The sequence below is a fragment of the Sitophilus oryzae genome, unplaced genomic scaffold (genome assembly GCF_002938485.1).
Source record: "Sitophilus oryzae breed Bouriz unplaced genomic scaffold, Soryzae_2.0 scaffold_85_pilon_pilon, whole genome shotgun sequence".
Lineage (NCBI taxonomy): Eukaryota > Metazoa > Arthropoda > Insecta > Coleoptera > Curculionidae > Sitophilus > Sitophilus oryzae.
In genome coordinates this window covers 1,882,702-1,898,206 of record NW_022147483.1, presented here as the reverse complement: position 1 = coordinate 1,898,206, position 15,505 = coordinate 1,882,702, and the positions used below count along the sequence as shown (strand labels likewise).

At 30.7% G+C, this 15,505-nt stretch overlaps 2 protein-coding genes across 3 annotated transcripts in view; one reads left to right on the top strand and one right to left on the bottom strand.

Moving 5' to 3' along the window:
- Positions 1-13,921, bottom strand: part of LOC115890101 (TGF-beta receptor type-1) — a 33,118-nt gene extending 19,197 nt beyond the window's left edge. The window contains exons 1-3 of one of the 2 annotated variants that reach the window (XM_030910243.1): positions 13,551-13,921; positions 13,257-13,383; positions 758-912 (exon numbers count right to left, since the gene is read on the bottom strand). In XM_030910243.1, the coding sequence (XP_030766103.1) occupies positions 758-912; positions 13,257-13,383; positions 13,551-13,614 (346 nt within the window). In that variant the 5' untranslated portion in view covers positions 13,615-13,921. The remainder of the gene's footprint in view (positions 1-757; positions 913-13,256; positions 13,384-13,550) is intronic. The other variant, XM_030910242.1, reaches the window with a different exon arrangement.
- A 126-nt stretch (positions 13,922-14,047) lies between these two features.
- On the top strand, positions 14,048-15,479 carry LOC115890102 (syntaxin-17). Its single transcript, XM_030910245.1, has 6 exons — positions 14,048-14,311; positions 14,368-14,563; positions 14,618-14,768; positions 14,815-14,917; positions 14,982-15,052; positions 15,107-15,479. The coding sequence occupies exons 1-6, from the start codon at positions 14,162-14,164 to the stop codon at positions 15,357-15,359; spliced, it is 924 nt and encodes a 307-aa protein (XP_030766105.1). The 5' UTR covers positions 14,048-14,161; the 3' UTR covers positions 15,360-15,479.
- The last annotated feature ends 26 nt before the right edge of the window (positions 15,480-15,505 follow it).

Genomic DNA, 15,505 nt, shown 5'->3' with positions numbered 1-15,505 from the left:
AAAGCAGTCGATAAAAGAGTAATATACACCATTTTTAAAATAAAAAAGGCAAAAAACAATCGTCGTTACACAATGGAAATAAGATTATAGAAAGTTGGTATCCATCCATAACAATGTATAATTTGTACTTTCTAAACCGTATAAAATTGTGATTATTTTGGAAATACGTGCAACTTTTAATGCGCATGCGCAAAATAAGGTCCTCGGGAAAGAGAAACCTATTGAACGTTTCATAAGTGCAATAAAGAATGTTTGAAAATAGCATGTCGTGATGTTGGAGACATTGTTTTTAATGCTAATCGTATGGCGTTTATGTATCCACGTAAGTATATATGATCTAAGGTCAAGTGATTAAGAAAGTTCGACGAACGGTCCTCGGGAAAGAGAAACCTACTTAACATTTCATAAGTGCAATAAAGAAGGTTTGAAAATAGCATGTCGTGTTGTTGGAGACATCGTTTTTAATGCTAATCGTATGGGGTTTATGTGTCCACGTAAGTATATATATGATCTAAGGTCAAGTGATTAAGAAAGTTCTGCAATATATGACCGCTGCTAAAAAATATAACTCTATCCATATTAACCCATTCTCTTTAAACCAAAAAAACTGAAACCCAGAAATCCAGAACCTATACACTTGTTCTCCACCAAAAAGAAATCATATAAAACTAAGAAATAAAAAAAAGAGAAGAAGAAACTAAATTAAAAGTTACAGATAAATAGTAATAACGTGCCGTCTGGTGTGTTCTTGCATTACCTGACGACGTCGACATCAGAACAGGCCTGAGCTCCAAATTGCAGAAATCCTTGTCTTTACAGCACTCCACCACGAAGCTCGTGTTGAGGGGGTTGTTGGGCTTGTGACACCACAGCGGATTATTGGTGGGCAACGTCAAAATCTTATCCAAGCATCTAGAAGGCGCAGTCACAAACAAATTGGCGCTTATTTTTCTCTCACGCGTTTAAGAGGAGAATTAGAAATATTGGGGCGATTTTATTAGAGAAAAATCAAATCGGTAGCCAGTGTGGTGGAAAGATATTTAGGAAAGAATTCAGAGTGGTGGAAATACAGGGTGGTCAGAATTGTAAATGTGAAACTTCGATAACATGTTCTGTAAGTAAAAAAAGTTCGTATAAATTTATATCCTAAAATGGCTTCGTTTTGGAGATAACAGGGTGTAAAAGTTTCATTTTTATTTTGTTTTTTCCAAATACTTTCTGAAGTAACGTCAATATTTAGATGAAAATTAGTGTCTGTTTTTTTTTGGACATGAGAAATTCGATTTAGATGTTAGTACGTTTCCTATATGTAGGGGACGCCATTTACGTGTTTTTTTAACTATTTTGAAGAGTAGTAACTTTTTGTCTGTACCTGTATTATATTACTAAGAGGAAAAACTATCTGAAGAAGAACTAGAAAACTATCACAAGAATATACATATTATTTTATTATACGTTTTTTTAATAGACTAATCAACTTTTAATGTCCTTAAAATAGACATCTAGATTCAACATTTTATTTGTGTCAATAGGAAAATTGATATTACTTTGTAGGCAATTTTATATTCGAATTTTAAAAGTTGCTATAATTTTGGCCACTACTGTATATTTTTTGGCAATGATGATATGCAATGATGATTTCGATTCCAAATATCTTGATCGTAGAGATTTTTACCAAGAGATCTTTTTGGCGTAAAAAACAGCGGAAATGTATATTTTTTCACTCAGTACTTTTATACAGGTACGGACAAAAAGTTATTACTCTTCACAACAGTTAAAATAAAAGTAGGTGCCGCCTCCTGCAAGTGTGGCTCATACTGACATCAAAATCGAATTGCTCATGTTAAAAAACACCCAGACGCCAATTTTCATCCAAATATTGACAATTTTTCATAAATTATTTGAAAAAAAAAACGAAATAAATATGAAACTTCTACACCCTGTATCACCGAAACGAATCATTTTATACGAACTTTGTTACTTATTTTCATCTACAGAATATGTTTTTTTAACCAAAATTTCCCGGTTAGAATTCGGACCACCCTGTATATTAGGATTGAGGGTTAAAAAACTTAAACAAAACACGTGTTTTTTTATGGTTTAAAACAGTTTCTACTGTATTTAACACGATTTTAACTCCAAAGTCAGGGTTATGTTTAAAACTTGTTTAAAACACTTGATTTAAGCTCCGTTTTCAACTATACAGGGTGAGTCTTTAAATAAATACAAATATTTTCTGGTCTGGTAGATCTTGATAAAAAAAAAACATATATTTTCTCTTTACCCTTTTTCAAATAAGTCCAAAATTATTTATTTGTATCCCTTATAGTATTTGAATCCCTTATAGTGCCGCAACCGTGGTAATATCAGAGATTAAGAAATTATATAGTGGGAAAATTTGGGGTGAACAGGCGGCTGTAAAAAGTTTTCTAAAATATACAGGAAGGTTTAAAAGAAAACGCACGATTTTCAACATCTTTTTTTTTGTGAAAAAATTCATGGGGTCGAAGTATACCAGCCCTAAAAATATTTGCACCTATTTAATACACCCTGTATAGTCTAGATGGCATTCAAAATTAATAAGTAGGTTGGGTAACGATAAGGCTGCAAAACTCTTAGTGACCTTAATGGTACTCCTCCAAGTTGTACCAGAGTTAGGTACTTTCTTCAATTATAACGAGTTGACCGAATTTTATTTCCTAGAGGTTATGTTGAAGTGATTACTTTGAAAGAAAGAGTTTTTTAATTTTTTTATTGAAAAAAAAACACCTACACACCAAACAGGTTTAAAACCGAGTTTTAAACAAGTTTATAACAAGTAATGGTGTTTTAAACAAAATGTTTAATACATAACAGCCCTGCTAGGATTTAAAAAGAAATCCTTAAATTAGATACCCTAGATTAAACAAATCTGACATGACCTTTTAACAAAAATAATTACAGATAAAACAAGAATATAACAAACAATAAAGTGAAATCATATCGATAACGCCAAACAATAATAAACCTCTGTTTCGTAACCTGTTATTCAACAATATAATTTTCTGTGAGTAAACACAGAAAAAATATACAGGGCGTTTAAAAATGCACGGTCAAATTTCAGGAGTTGATTCCTTATATCAAAAAATTTGGGAAAAATGTTTCTATAAATAAGGGCCCGGAAATGCATAGTTTTAAAGATACAGGATGATATGACTTTTAAATGTTTTTTGTAATTATCTTAAACACCCTGTAGTCGACCTTCTTGAAATTTGTTAATGTTATTCTAGTAATAATGGTCTAATTAAGTATAATTAAATGAAAATTAATAATTCAGGGACACCTTATCGAAAATAATTGGTACGCCACTGACTTTTCTTGTAATTTTTATATATTTTACTTAGGCAACTAAAAACTTTTTTTTCTCCCGAATCATATGCCTATCTAGAACTGTTTTCGAAAAAAAAAATCAATTCATTGCAGCTCTCTGGATTTTTCCGGAAAAACAAAAAAAATCAATTTGTAACTTGAGTACAGTTCAGTGCTACCCATAACAAATTATAAAAAAAAATAAATTTAAACATCCTTTAAAATTATGCATTTCCCCGCCCATGTTTAGAGTAACTTTTTTTCATTTTTTTTTATTTTGATTGAGGAATCACCCGCTTAAATGTTTCCTGTATAACACCCTGTATAACATAAATATATGTTAAAAATAATATAATTTTTAGCATAATAATTAAATAGATTTTTTTTTCGCATAAAATTACATAACATCTGCACCAATATTTATAGTAGACAAAATAAAATGCATTTTCGGTAAAATTACACAACTAAATGTTATAAACAAAATCGACTCACGTTCTTAAACAATGTCTTGTTATTTAATGTTATAGAGAAATCAATAAAATTTGGCATGCACATCATCAAAGACATAGAAAAACTATTACCACATTAAATTTCTAATAAATAAAAATTGGTTTCAAACTTAATAGCGCACTTTTTTCTTGTTCTTATAATCCTTTACATCCTGGTTAAAAAAAGACAGCAAGCTGTCCCATCAAGTAAACGAATTAGCCGATAAAAAGGGCTTTATGTTGGTAGTCATGACAAATGTTGCCGGTTGTCAGGAGATTTTTCTTTGCAAATCTAATATTTATCATCTGTCATTTTCATTTTCAATTCATTCGATTTTATTTGAGTTTTTTTTTTTGACAAATCCGAAATTAAATCTAGATATGAGCGATTTTGAAATCGCAATCGCAATCAGCGATTGGCTTTCATAGGAAACTGCGACTGCGATTTCTAGGCAACCAATATTACCGAAGCTGCGATTTTGCTGCGACTGTGATTTTGTAAACTGCGACCGTGATTTAACAACCGTGATTTAACCTTCTACCTGCGAGTTTGAATTTTTAGGAGTTGTGATTTGGTTGCGAATGTAATTTTGCGGTCTATTGAAGCATTTTATAGTCTCTCTGATATTATTTATTTATAGAGAAGATATTATTTTCTAAAGCCAAGATCATAATGCCTATATTGCCTTAAAAAATAATCCTTTTAGATTTTTTAAAATATTTTGATAACGTTGACGTGTACCAACTTTTATTGATCTTCCTGTATATTAAAAATGTTCGATTTTTGCTTTTCCAGCACTATCAAAGAAACGATTTTTGACCGGTACGGTATGTTCCCATTTGAGGCGATTATTAGTAGTAGGGATGTGCCTTTATGAAAAAATATCGATATACGGTACACATCGATATTTTTGAAACGTATCGATTTTCATTATATTGTCAAAAATATCGATTTTTCTTTTTTAATTTATATTAATGTCACAAAATATAATTATCCCGATAAATTTATTTAAAAATATCGAAACATTTCCGACACATCCCTATGTAAGTAGCTCCTTATTATAGATTTATCTAAGGTATTAGTGGGGTATATTAGTTTTGAAAAAAAAATATAAAAACAAAACTAAAAGTCATCGCAGAAAAAATCAGTAATATCGTAATTCTTCAAGTATCACTTCAATTTATTGATTACACATAAACAACAATATTTGCAATATAATTATTAGGGAAAAATTATAATTAAATTGTAAATTGACAGTTAAAACGCATTGTACAGGGTGTCCCAAATTCGAGCCTCATCACTGGGATCTCGGAAAATAGAGGGGACACAGATTTTTTTACATAAAAAAAGTCCTAGCTTTAATTTTCATTTATTGAAATTACTGTATCTAGAAGAATAAAAGAAGTACCACCAGTAATACTCTCTACCCTAATAGAAAGGACCCCATTATGGTTGTTACAGAACTATCGCCATTCGCGCCTAACCAAACTATCTAAAACCGTCGTAACCCTCAATTAAAAATTTACTCAAGAAAAATGTATGAACTGCACAAACTAACGATTAGGCTCGAATTTTGGGCAACCTGTACAGGGTGGGTCAAATTCCACGCTTTTAAATGGAAACACCCTTTTCTATAGAAGATAGACGAAAACTAATATCGGTGTCTGGAGCTCAATTTTCATCAAAAACATGATGGTGAAAACCGCACATCAATACCTGTTACCGTTTCGGAGTTACGGGGCGTTTTTCAAAAATGTGCATTTGTAACAAATCTCTGTAACTTTTTTGCTATGGAAAATTTTGTATTTCTATGAAGACATTTCCAAAGCACCTTTTTACGTAGAATTTAATGGTTTAAGCATAATTTTTTTTAAAAATTAATAATTTAAGAGTTATCAACAGGAAAATTTATTTTTTATTTGGGATATCCTCTATATTTTTAATTAACTGAAAAGAATTTAAAATTACCTTTCCAAAAATATAGCACACTTGATATTTTGTTATAATCCCCTTCGAAATACAGGATTTTTAAAAGTTCGACACTTTTAACTAGTAGGCTTTGGACCCCTTATTGATGATATGCCCTTAATGGAACTCAAAAACATATTTTTCCAGCAAGACGACGCACCGCCTCTGAACGCTGAAGTTATCAAGAATAATTGGATAGCTAACCAAGATCCCAGCCGTTGGCCATCGAGGCCGCCTGACTTAGTGCCCATGGATCTAATCCTATGGATATATTTGCGGAAGAATAAAGGTTCCTTATTCTTCGGTATAATTTAGACAAGAATTAAAATACTTAGCAGTTATGAGAGGGTATCTTTCACCCCCCACTGAGTTAATGAATTCCGCGAGAAATGTTTAAAAACTGCCCCGTCTATCCATAACAGAAGACGGTCGATACGTCGAACACCTGTAGCAAAATCTCATGCCTTGGTTTGCTATTTATTTTTATTGCTATTAGATATAGTTTAAATGTGTTCATGTTGGTTAAATATATTTTAAATTGTTATAAAATTCTGCATCTCTCATAGCAAATATTATTTTCGTTTTAATCGATGCTCACAGCTAGATTTTTTTGCATTACAGCCGGTTCCGTTCAAAGCCAACTTATTTATAGGGGGCGAATTTTTATATACTCTATATCTCGAAGAGGAATCGAGCAAAATATCAAGTGTGTTATATTTTTGGAAAGGTAATTTTAAATTCTTTTCAATAAATTAAAAATATACAGGGTGTCCCATATAAAAAATCAAATTTTCTGTTGATAATTTGTAAATTATTCATTTTAAAAAAAAAATATACTTAAACCGTTAAATTCTACGTAAAAAGGTGCTTTGAAAATGTTTTCATAAAAATACAAAATTTTCCATAGCAAAAAAGTTACAGCGATTTGTTAAAAATGCATATTTTTGAAAAACACCCCGTAACTCCGAAACGGTAACAGACATCGATATGCAGTTTTCACCATCATGTTTTTGACCAAAATTGAGCTCCAGACACCGATATTAGGTTTCGTCTATCTCCTATAGAAAAGGGTGTTTCCATTTAAAAGCGTCGAATTTGACCCACCCTGTACATACTAAAAAAAAATACCATCGTTGTAGTGAAATATGTGTATAACTATTTTCGGACAAGACTATTATTATTATTGGTTAGTTCAATTATTAGTCAAAAAAGAAAAAAAACAAGACTTGTTATTAATATAAAAACGTAACAAAATAACGTAGATACGGGGGTGAGATTAAAAGTATAGGGTACCGAGGGGGAACACTAGGCACACAACGCATCATCTCTCTTTTACCTTTACCCTGAGCAGCGGAACCGGTGAGATTAGTACGGAACAAGTGTTCCGCGTTGCAATAGTCCATATCCGAACAGCAGAAAACGTCTTTTGAGTCACAGACTTTCGGGTATTCGGGCGGAAAAAAGTTCGCCTTACCCAGGCAACTGAATATTATAAGTAAATTACCTGTTTAACATCTCACACAACCACTGTATTTTATACAGTACAAAAAAAAGAAAACTCAAAAACAAATCAAGATCAGTTATAAGACGGGTCGTACTTGTCAGTCTCACTGGGTCAGTATTGCTGACAGACGGAAGGAACGGAGGGGGGGGGCGTTTTAAAAGTGGCACACCCTATAACTTTTTTATTTTTTCAGATAAAAAAAACGAGATTTAGTATACGACATAAATTAGGATTGACTGACATATTCAATTGTTTTTTAGGTCACTTCCTGTTTCACCGGAAATGACTACAACTTTTGATTTTTAAATGGCATCCTCAGTATATTTTTACTTTATTCAATAGACATCTCTGAATAAAATGACATATATGACAACTTTTAACAATTTCGCTTAAAAAATCGTATTTTAAATTCAATCTAGAGTGCCATGACTGCGTTAAAAACACTAATTTTTAATCAAGGAGCCTTGGAAAAATCGACTTGAACGTCTAGTGTTTTTTGTGTCTTGTCCAGGCCGGTTAAAAAAATTCCTAAATCGTATTTTTAATCATATCTCAATTTTTTCCGAAGGAACAAGGGTGGCTCATTAACATATTTGGAAAAAGCATTTCTTTACGAATAATTTGATACCACACACTTGGTATTTCGAGTCAAATTGTCGTTATGAACCGTATGTTACAATTCCAAATAAACCATGTACCGAAATGTCAAAAGTTGACATATGATATGTCATTCTATTGAGAATATCATTTTCTATCGATGAAAGTAAAAAAATACCGAGGGTGAAAAACAATTAAATACGTCAACCAATCCTAATTTATGTCATATACTAACATACCAAATCTCGTTTTTTTTATCCGAAAAAAATAAAAAAAGTTATGGGGGTGAACCACTTTTGAGACGCACCCGGTATAATGGATCAAGCAGTGTCTATTAAGCAAAAAGAGTGACAGTGAAAATATATTGAAAGAATTAGTTTTGAAAGCCAATCCTGTCAATATTTCCTTAACACTTGCCAAACTGAACGAAAAAAAAAACGTGTTCACACACTTGAGTTTGTATTCATTGTTCAGCAAAAATGAATAATTTCAATGAAAGTATGAATATACTGTTTCACTGAAAACATGTACTCATATTCATTATTCGTTCAGTAACAGTGAATCAGCCAGACTGCTTCAGTGAGACTGACAGGTGTCAATCCGCGTTCACAGAGTGCCCCAAATTCAAAAGCAACAACTAGGACCTGGGAAACTATAAGAGCTACGATTTTTTTAAAAATAGACCTGGATTTTTATTTTCTTCTTTTAAAGTTTATGATGAAGCTGCCATTTATTTTAAAACATCTCAAATAATCATCAAATAAAGCCCACAAAAAAAAAATTTGAAAAATGAATTTCCAAAGTATTCCAATTTTTTAATTTGTTTAATGGGTCGTAAAATTATGCCTCAATTCGACTACTTCGTATCTCTTATGGTTTCCAAGATCCAAATGGTCAGTCTCAAATTCGGAACACCCTATATAGTCAACAGTAACAAAATTTGAAGTATCTGTAGTTCATAAAGCTTACAATTTTATAGACCTTCTTCAGAATTGAATGGTTCATAAAAATTTTGGCGTAATTCAGAATAATTCTTTAATCTGATATTCGACTATGAAAGATAAGAGATATTATTTTCTATAAATCGATTACTTAAACAGAACACGCTGTAGGTATACTATTTTTTTTCTTTTAAATACAGAATTAAAAAATGCCCCCTCTGTTTGTATCTCATAAGGGCTTAAATCACTCCACTATAAATTTAGATTCCGTATTGTTGATGCCTAGTAATGGAAATACAAAATCTATTTACATACACGATAGATGCGTATTAAAAACCGCCTTTTAATAATAAAAAATAGCTTCGAACGAGACGGTATAGATATTTTAAATTCAAATTTGCAATTTGTCACGTGTGAAGAACGTGCAAATTGACTAATAGACAACGAACTTGAACTTGAAGATATATAGGGCGACAGTGACTTAATAATAATGCTATTAAGCTCCGTCTACACATAACGTTTTACTTGTTCAGTCAAAACGTATCAAGTAAAATTTGTATGTAGAAGAAAAAACCTGACCCTTTTAACAGACAGATATAACGTTGTAAAGGGGACTAAGACGGAAGATGATTTAGAGAACTGTCGTCAGTTCTATAAACGGTCTTCCGTTTTAACTGACAGGCAAAACTCTAGGTGTAGGCGGAGCTTTAAAGTAAAAATAAATTCAAATCAATTTAAGAATTATCCTATTTTCCTTCAACTATTTCATCAAATTTAATTTTTTCTATGGTCAACAAAAAAAGACCAATCTTTTTCAAACTGAATTACTTAATTTTCTTTAGGGCAAATTAACACCAATGTCAGTGACTTGTGGTACAAATTTTCCATAATATTTTTTTAAGTTTCCATTGGTAACAGAACATAATACAAGCCACTGACTGACTAAATTAAAATATGGTGTAAAATTCTTCACAGAATTATCAAATACTATTATACAGGGTTGTTCACCACATACGACACGGAGTATTGTAGCTAAACGATGAGATTTTTACAAATTTTAAGTCTTGGGTTCGATGAAGGACTATTAGAGGTACAATTTAAAAATAATTTTACAAGATACAGTGTCCCAAATAAGTAAAAAATATCAAAGTTGTATTTTTTTAAATGGAACACCCTGTATATTATTGCATTTTTAGTTTCTACGATTAAAATAAAGGTAAATTTGATTAAGGTTTATTATGCTTAAACATTACCGTTTTTGAAATATTTTCAATTTTGTGAAATTGCAGTAAAAATTTTAAGGCTTCATTCCTCCAAAGGTACCAAAGTTTTTAATACTAAATATTTACCGAAGTTTATTTATTGATCAGTTATTGTGTTGCAATAATAAAAATAATACTACCTTATACAGAGTGTCTAAAATTTTATTTTAAATAATTATTAGCTTCAAACGGCAATAACTGGTTTAATTTAAATGGAACACCCTGTATATTTTACGAGAATCAGATGCACAATTTAATTGTCTATCAAATTATATTATACCATTTTTTACCTATCTCTTTAAGTTTCCGTAGAAAATGCATTTTCTTGTAATTTAGAATTTATTTATCAATATACCCATGGAATATTGACATTTTAGATTATTTTTAAAGATGTACCAAATTTTTAAAGAGTACAGATACTAATATTGTGGATATAATTCGTTTATTTCATTAAAAAATAAAAAAAAACTGTTTAAATATTTGTTAAAAAGGACCAATTAATATGATTCCAGTATTCAAACTACATTAACTGACTGCATTGATTAATAATAATTGTTCCAAATACTAAAAAACTGAATTTTGTATGGGTATTAGACAGTGTGATAAAAAGTAACACCTTAAAAATGATATTTCATTTTTAATAAATGCTTATTTATAACAACAGAGACTTAAATTTTGATAACTTATTATTATATTGATTTCTGACTCAAATCCACATTTATTTAGAATAATTTATTAACGAATACAATTAAGTATGTAATTAATTAGTATAGGGCGGAAATAATGGTGCTATATTTAATTAATGGTATACTCTTTTATAAAGATTTAAATAGTTTTCTTTTTTGCATACAACATTATTGTTTTTAGCAAAACGATAATATTACTAGAATGTCAATATATGATGTCAATATTCCATGGGTGTCAATAATAAAATGTCAATATTCCATGGGTATATTGATGAATGAGGTCTAAATTATAAGAAAATGCATTTTCTACGAAAACTTGAAGGGATAGGTAAAATGGTGTAATACAATTTGATAGACAATTAAATTGTGCATCTGATTCTCCTAAAATATACAGGGCGTTCCATTTAAATTAAACAAGTTATTGGCGTTTAAAGCTATAAATTATTTAAAATAAATTTTTAGACACTCTGTATAAGGTAGTATTATTTTTATTATTGCAACACAATAACTGATCAATAAATAAACTTCAGTAAATATTTAGTATTAAAAAACTTTGATACCCTTGGAGAAATGAAGCCTTAAAATTTTTACTGCAATTTCACAAAATTGAAAATATTTCAAAAACGGTAAGGTTTAAGTGTAATAAACCTTAATCAAATTTACCTTTATTTTAATCGTAGAAACTAAAAATGTAATAATATACAGGGTGTTCCATTTAAAAAAATACAACTTTGATAGTTTTTACTTATTTGGGACACTCTGTATCTTGTAAATTATTTTTAAATTGTACCTCTAATAGTCCTTCATCGAACCCAAACCTTGAAATTTGTAAAAATATAATCGTTTAGCTACAATACTCCGTGTCGTATGTGGCGAACAACCCTGAAGATTGAAAAAAAAACAGCGTCAATTTGACATTCACCGTATAATTTTACACAAAATGACACCGAATTAAAATCAACTTATATGGAAAATATACAATTTAAAGAAAATACTATCTCTTTGTCTTTTATTATTTTTGAAAAGTTTATATTTCCAAAATTATCACACCTACATGAACAATCGCGATATTATGCAGGGTGGTTCGAACTGTATTCGGGACACTTCGACAACATATTCTGCAGATAAAAATAAGTAAAAAAGTCCGTATAAATAAATGTCCTAAAATACTTCGTTTCGGAGATACAGGGTGTAAAAGTTTCATTTTTATTTCGATTTTTTCCAAATAATTTCTGAATTAACGTCAATATTTGGATGAAAATTGGTGTCTGGGAGTTTTTTGAAATGAGCAATTTGATTTTGATGTCAATATGACTCCTACTTGTAGATGCGCCACCTACATATTTTTAACTGGTTTGAAGAGACATATCTTTTCATCTGTACCTGTATTACACTACTGAGCGAAAAAAATATACATTTCCGCTGGGTTTTTTTTATGTAAAAAAGGTCTCTTGGTAAAAATCGCTACTAGCGACCGTTCTCGAGATATTTGGAGTTGAAATAACCAATACATGTCATCACTGACAAAAATTTCAAATATTTCGAGAACGTAGTAGCGATTTTTAACAAGAGACATTTTTGAGGTAAAAAATGGTGAAAATGTATATTTTCTCCCACAGTAATGTTATACAAGTACGGACAAAAAGTTATTGCTCTTCAAAACAGTTAAAACATATGTAGGTGGCGCCCCCTACAAATAAGAGTCATATTGACATCGAAATCGGATTTCTCGTTCAAAAAAATACTGAGATACCAATTTTCGTCCAAACATCAACGTTATTTCAGAAATTATTTGAAAAAAACCTAAATAAAAATAAAACTTCTACACCCTATATCTCCGAAATGAAGCATTTTAGAACATGAATTTATACGAACTTTTTTACTTATTTTTATCTGCGGAATGAGTTGTCAAAGTTTCCCCATTACAATTTGAAGCACCCTGTATACACGACTGTATAAAACTAAATAATTTAAAGTGGGATAGAATAATTTCAAAGGAATTTTGAAGGGATATATGGGTTACTGGCATACCAATTAAATAGAAGGAACGATAAGATAATCGGCCTAAGCCACCCCTGTAAAGCTAGAGAGTAATAATAGTTACATATTAACTGATAACGCGTGTAATAACAAAAATAATTTTGAGTACTTTGTTGACAAGAACGCTTTTTTTTCGAAAACAACTTGTGAGGTAATTGATATACAGATTAAAACATATTTCAATAATCTAGATAATATAAGTATGAAAGATAGAAAAAAATGCATTCAAAATGATTTGGACGATTTCGTTTTTGCTCTACACTTACTTTAACACTAATCTCTAACAATAAAACAGTTAGGATATCTAAAATTACATCCTGTGTACACTTAGTTGAAGAAATAAATAAATTTATTATTAAATTATGTACTTGAGTAGTCGAATAAAATGTAGGTAGGTTAGATCTAGTCCAACAAAACTTACCGATAGTTATAAATTAGCTCGTCGCTTCCTTTTTTCCTCTGAACTGAAGTAAAACAATATCCATTTGTTGTACAAGTATAATTTTCACTTTTGCACAAATCACATTTGCATATTATAGACCAGACGTCTAAAAATATTAATAACATAATATAGATCAATTTAACAAAGATAATTGGGGTATAAAAAGAGAATAATTGATATAAACGACGTTTTTATGCATAAATCTAATACACTCAGTTCTAATTAGTCTAATAACATAATTGAGAAAAATTGTGTGTTGTCCAAAAAACTTACCACTAATATGCAGACACAAAATTGCGAAAATAACAAGGTAGATGGTACGGTGTAGCGGTGACATCGTGATATTTCCTTAAAACCCTCTGAAAATATCTAGTTTTTCTCAATTCCCACGATTCACATGCGGAAAAAAATCATGTTTTTAAACTAGGAAACAAACATTTCACAGGATGTCACACAAACCAACTTTTACTACTCGAATTTCGCACATTTTAGATTGTTAAATTACCGTGGAATGCGGCGAAATTGACGAACGGTTCGGTCAACTTGAATGCCATCACATTTTCCCAAATGAAAATAAATATTTGATAATAAAAATCATTAAAAAACGTACGACTTATCTTCAATGAAAAATGTCAACCATGACAGCAAATCTCAATAATACATTTATTACGTATCTTTGCGGAAGAGGGCGCTAATGATAAACGTCAAAATTTGTCGCCGCATATTTCTTCTATGGTCGCATCTGTCAGTCAATTTTTTGTTCAAGGACAAAGTTCAATTTGACATTCGTATTTTCATTTGACAAAATTCCAGTCTTTGTTTACAAACAACGCATAAAATCACGGAATTATCATCACATTTAATCGAAAAATTAAGTTAATTTCATGAAACAGTACAAAATGGCAACTATATCGAGTCCCAGCGTAATAAAACAGCCGTTACGAAACCTAGAAATTCCGCTAAGTAAATTTTCAGAAGAGGTAATTCCTCATCACCAAAAAATATTGGAACAGCACAAGAATTATATTAACAAGGTATCCAGTTTGTTTTTTAAACAATACGTCGTGATTATGAAAGTTTAATGTTTTAGCTAATTTCTGTAGGCAATGTAGAACAGTTATCTAGGGAAATAATAGACAAAAAAAGAGTAATTAAACAATTAAGAGATCTTTTATATGAACTAGACACTTTAAGAACGCAAGTTGAAGACAGTGACCTGGATTCCTTCGATAATAGGACTATGCCCTTGAGAACCTCAATCTTAAAGCTCACAAAAACTTACCAAGGTATTTTTTAAAATGTTTCAATCAATATTCGATATAATTTGAACAATTTTTTAGATCTAGAGAAAGCAGGTAACAAGTTAATACATAAAAATGACTCCTCACCAGAAGAATCATTAAATGAACGAGTAAATCCATTTGAGGGAGCATCTCATCTACAAATTGCAGAAAGTGTCCATGCACTAAAGCTGAAACAAAAACAAGAAAGGTAAAAGGTAACAATTTGTAGAGAAAATATTATATTTTTGTTGTAGACTGGACAGAGTTCAAGAAATCCAAAAAGACACAGAAGATCTACACGCAATTTATAGAGATATACATGGAATGGTACAAGTACAAGGAGATCAAGTTACACAGGTTTGTACTTTGAGAATTCTATTAAAAATTATAATTTTTATGTCATGTTTTTTTTGGGCTTCAGGTTGAGGAAACGACAACAAATACTGAACAAAATGTAAACCAAGGATTTATGGATGTTGTAAAAGCTCATAAGTAAGTAATATTTAGTTATTTAGAGTGTCTCTAAAAAACTGTTATTTATTTCAGAATAAATGCTGTAGCTTACCCAGCAACTGGGGCTTTTGTAGGTTCTCTTTTAGCTGGCCCCATAGGCCTGCTGGCTGGTCTCAAAGTGGGCAGTATTGCTGCTGTGGGCTGCGCCTTTGCTGGCTACGCTAGTGGGAAGTTTATCAAAAAACGGATGGACGAAGATCAGTCGAATGAATCTGAACACGTAGTGAACAACGAAAATAATGAGAACCATACCGTTGTAACAAACGGTGGTAAAAAGAATATGTGACATAAAGGATGCTGTTAAAAAAATAATTATTAGTAGATATATTAAGAGAGTTTTTTTTGCTTTTATGCTTATGTATTTTGGGTATGAATAATTTATAAAATAAAGAATATTAAAACCGTAGAATTGATTTTTCTTTGAAAATATTT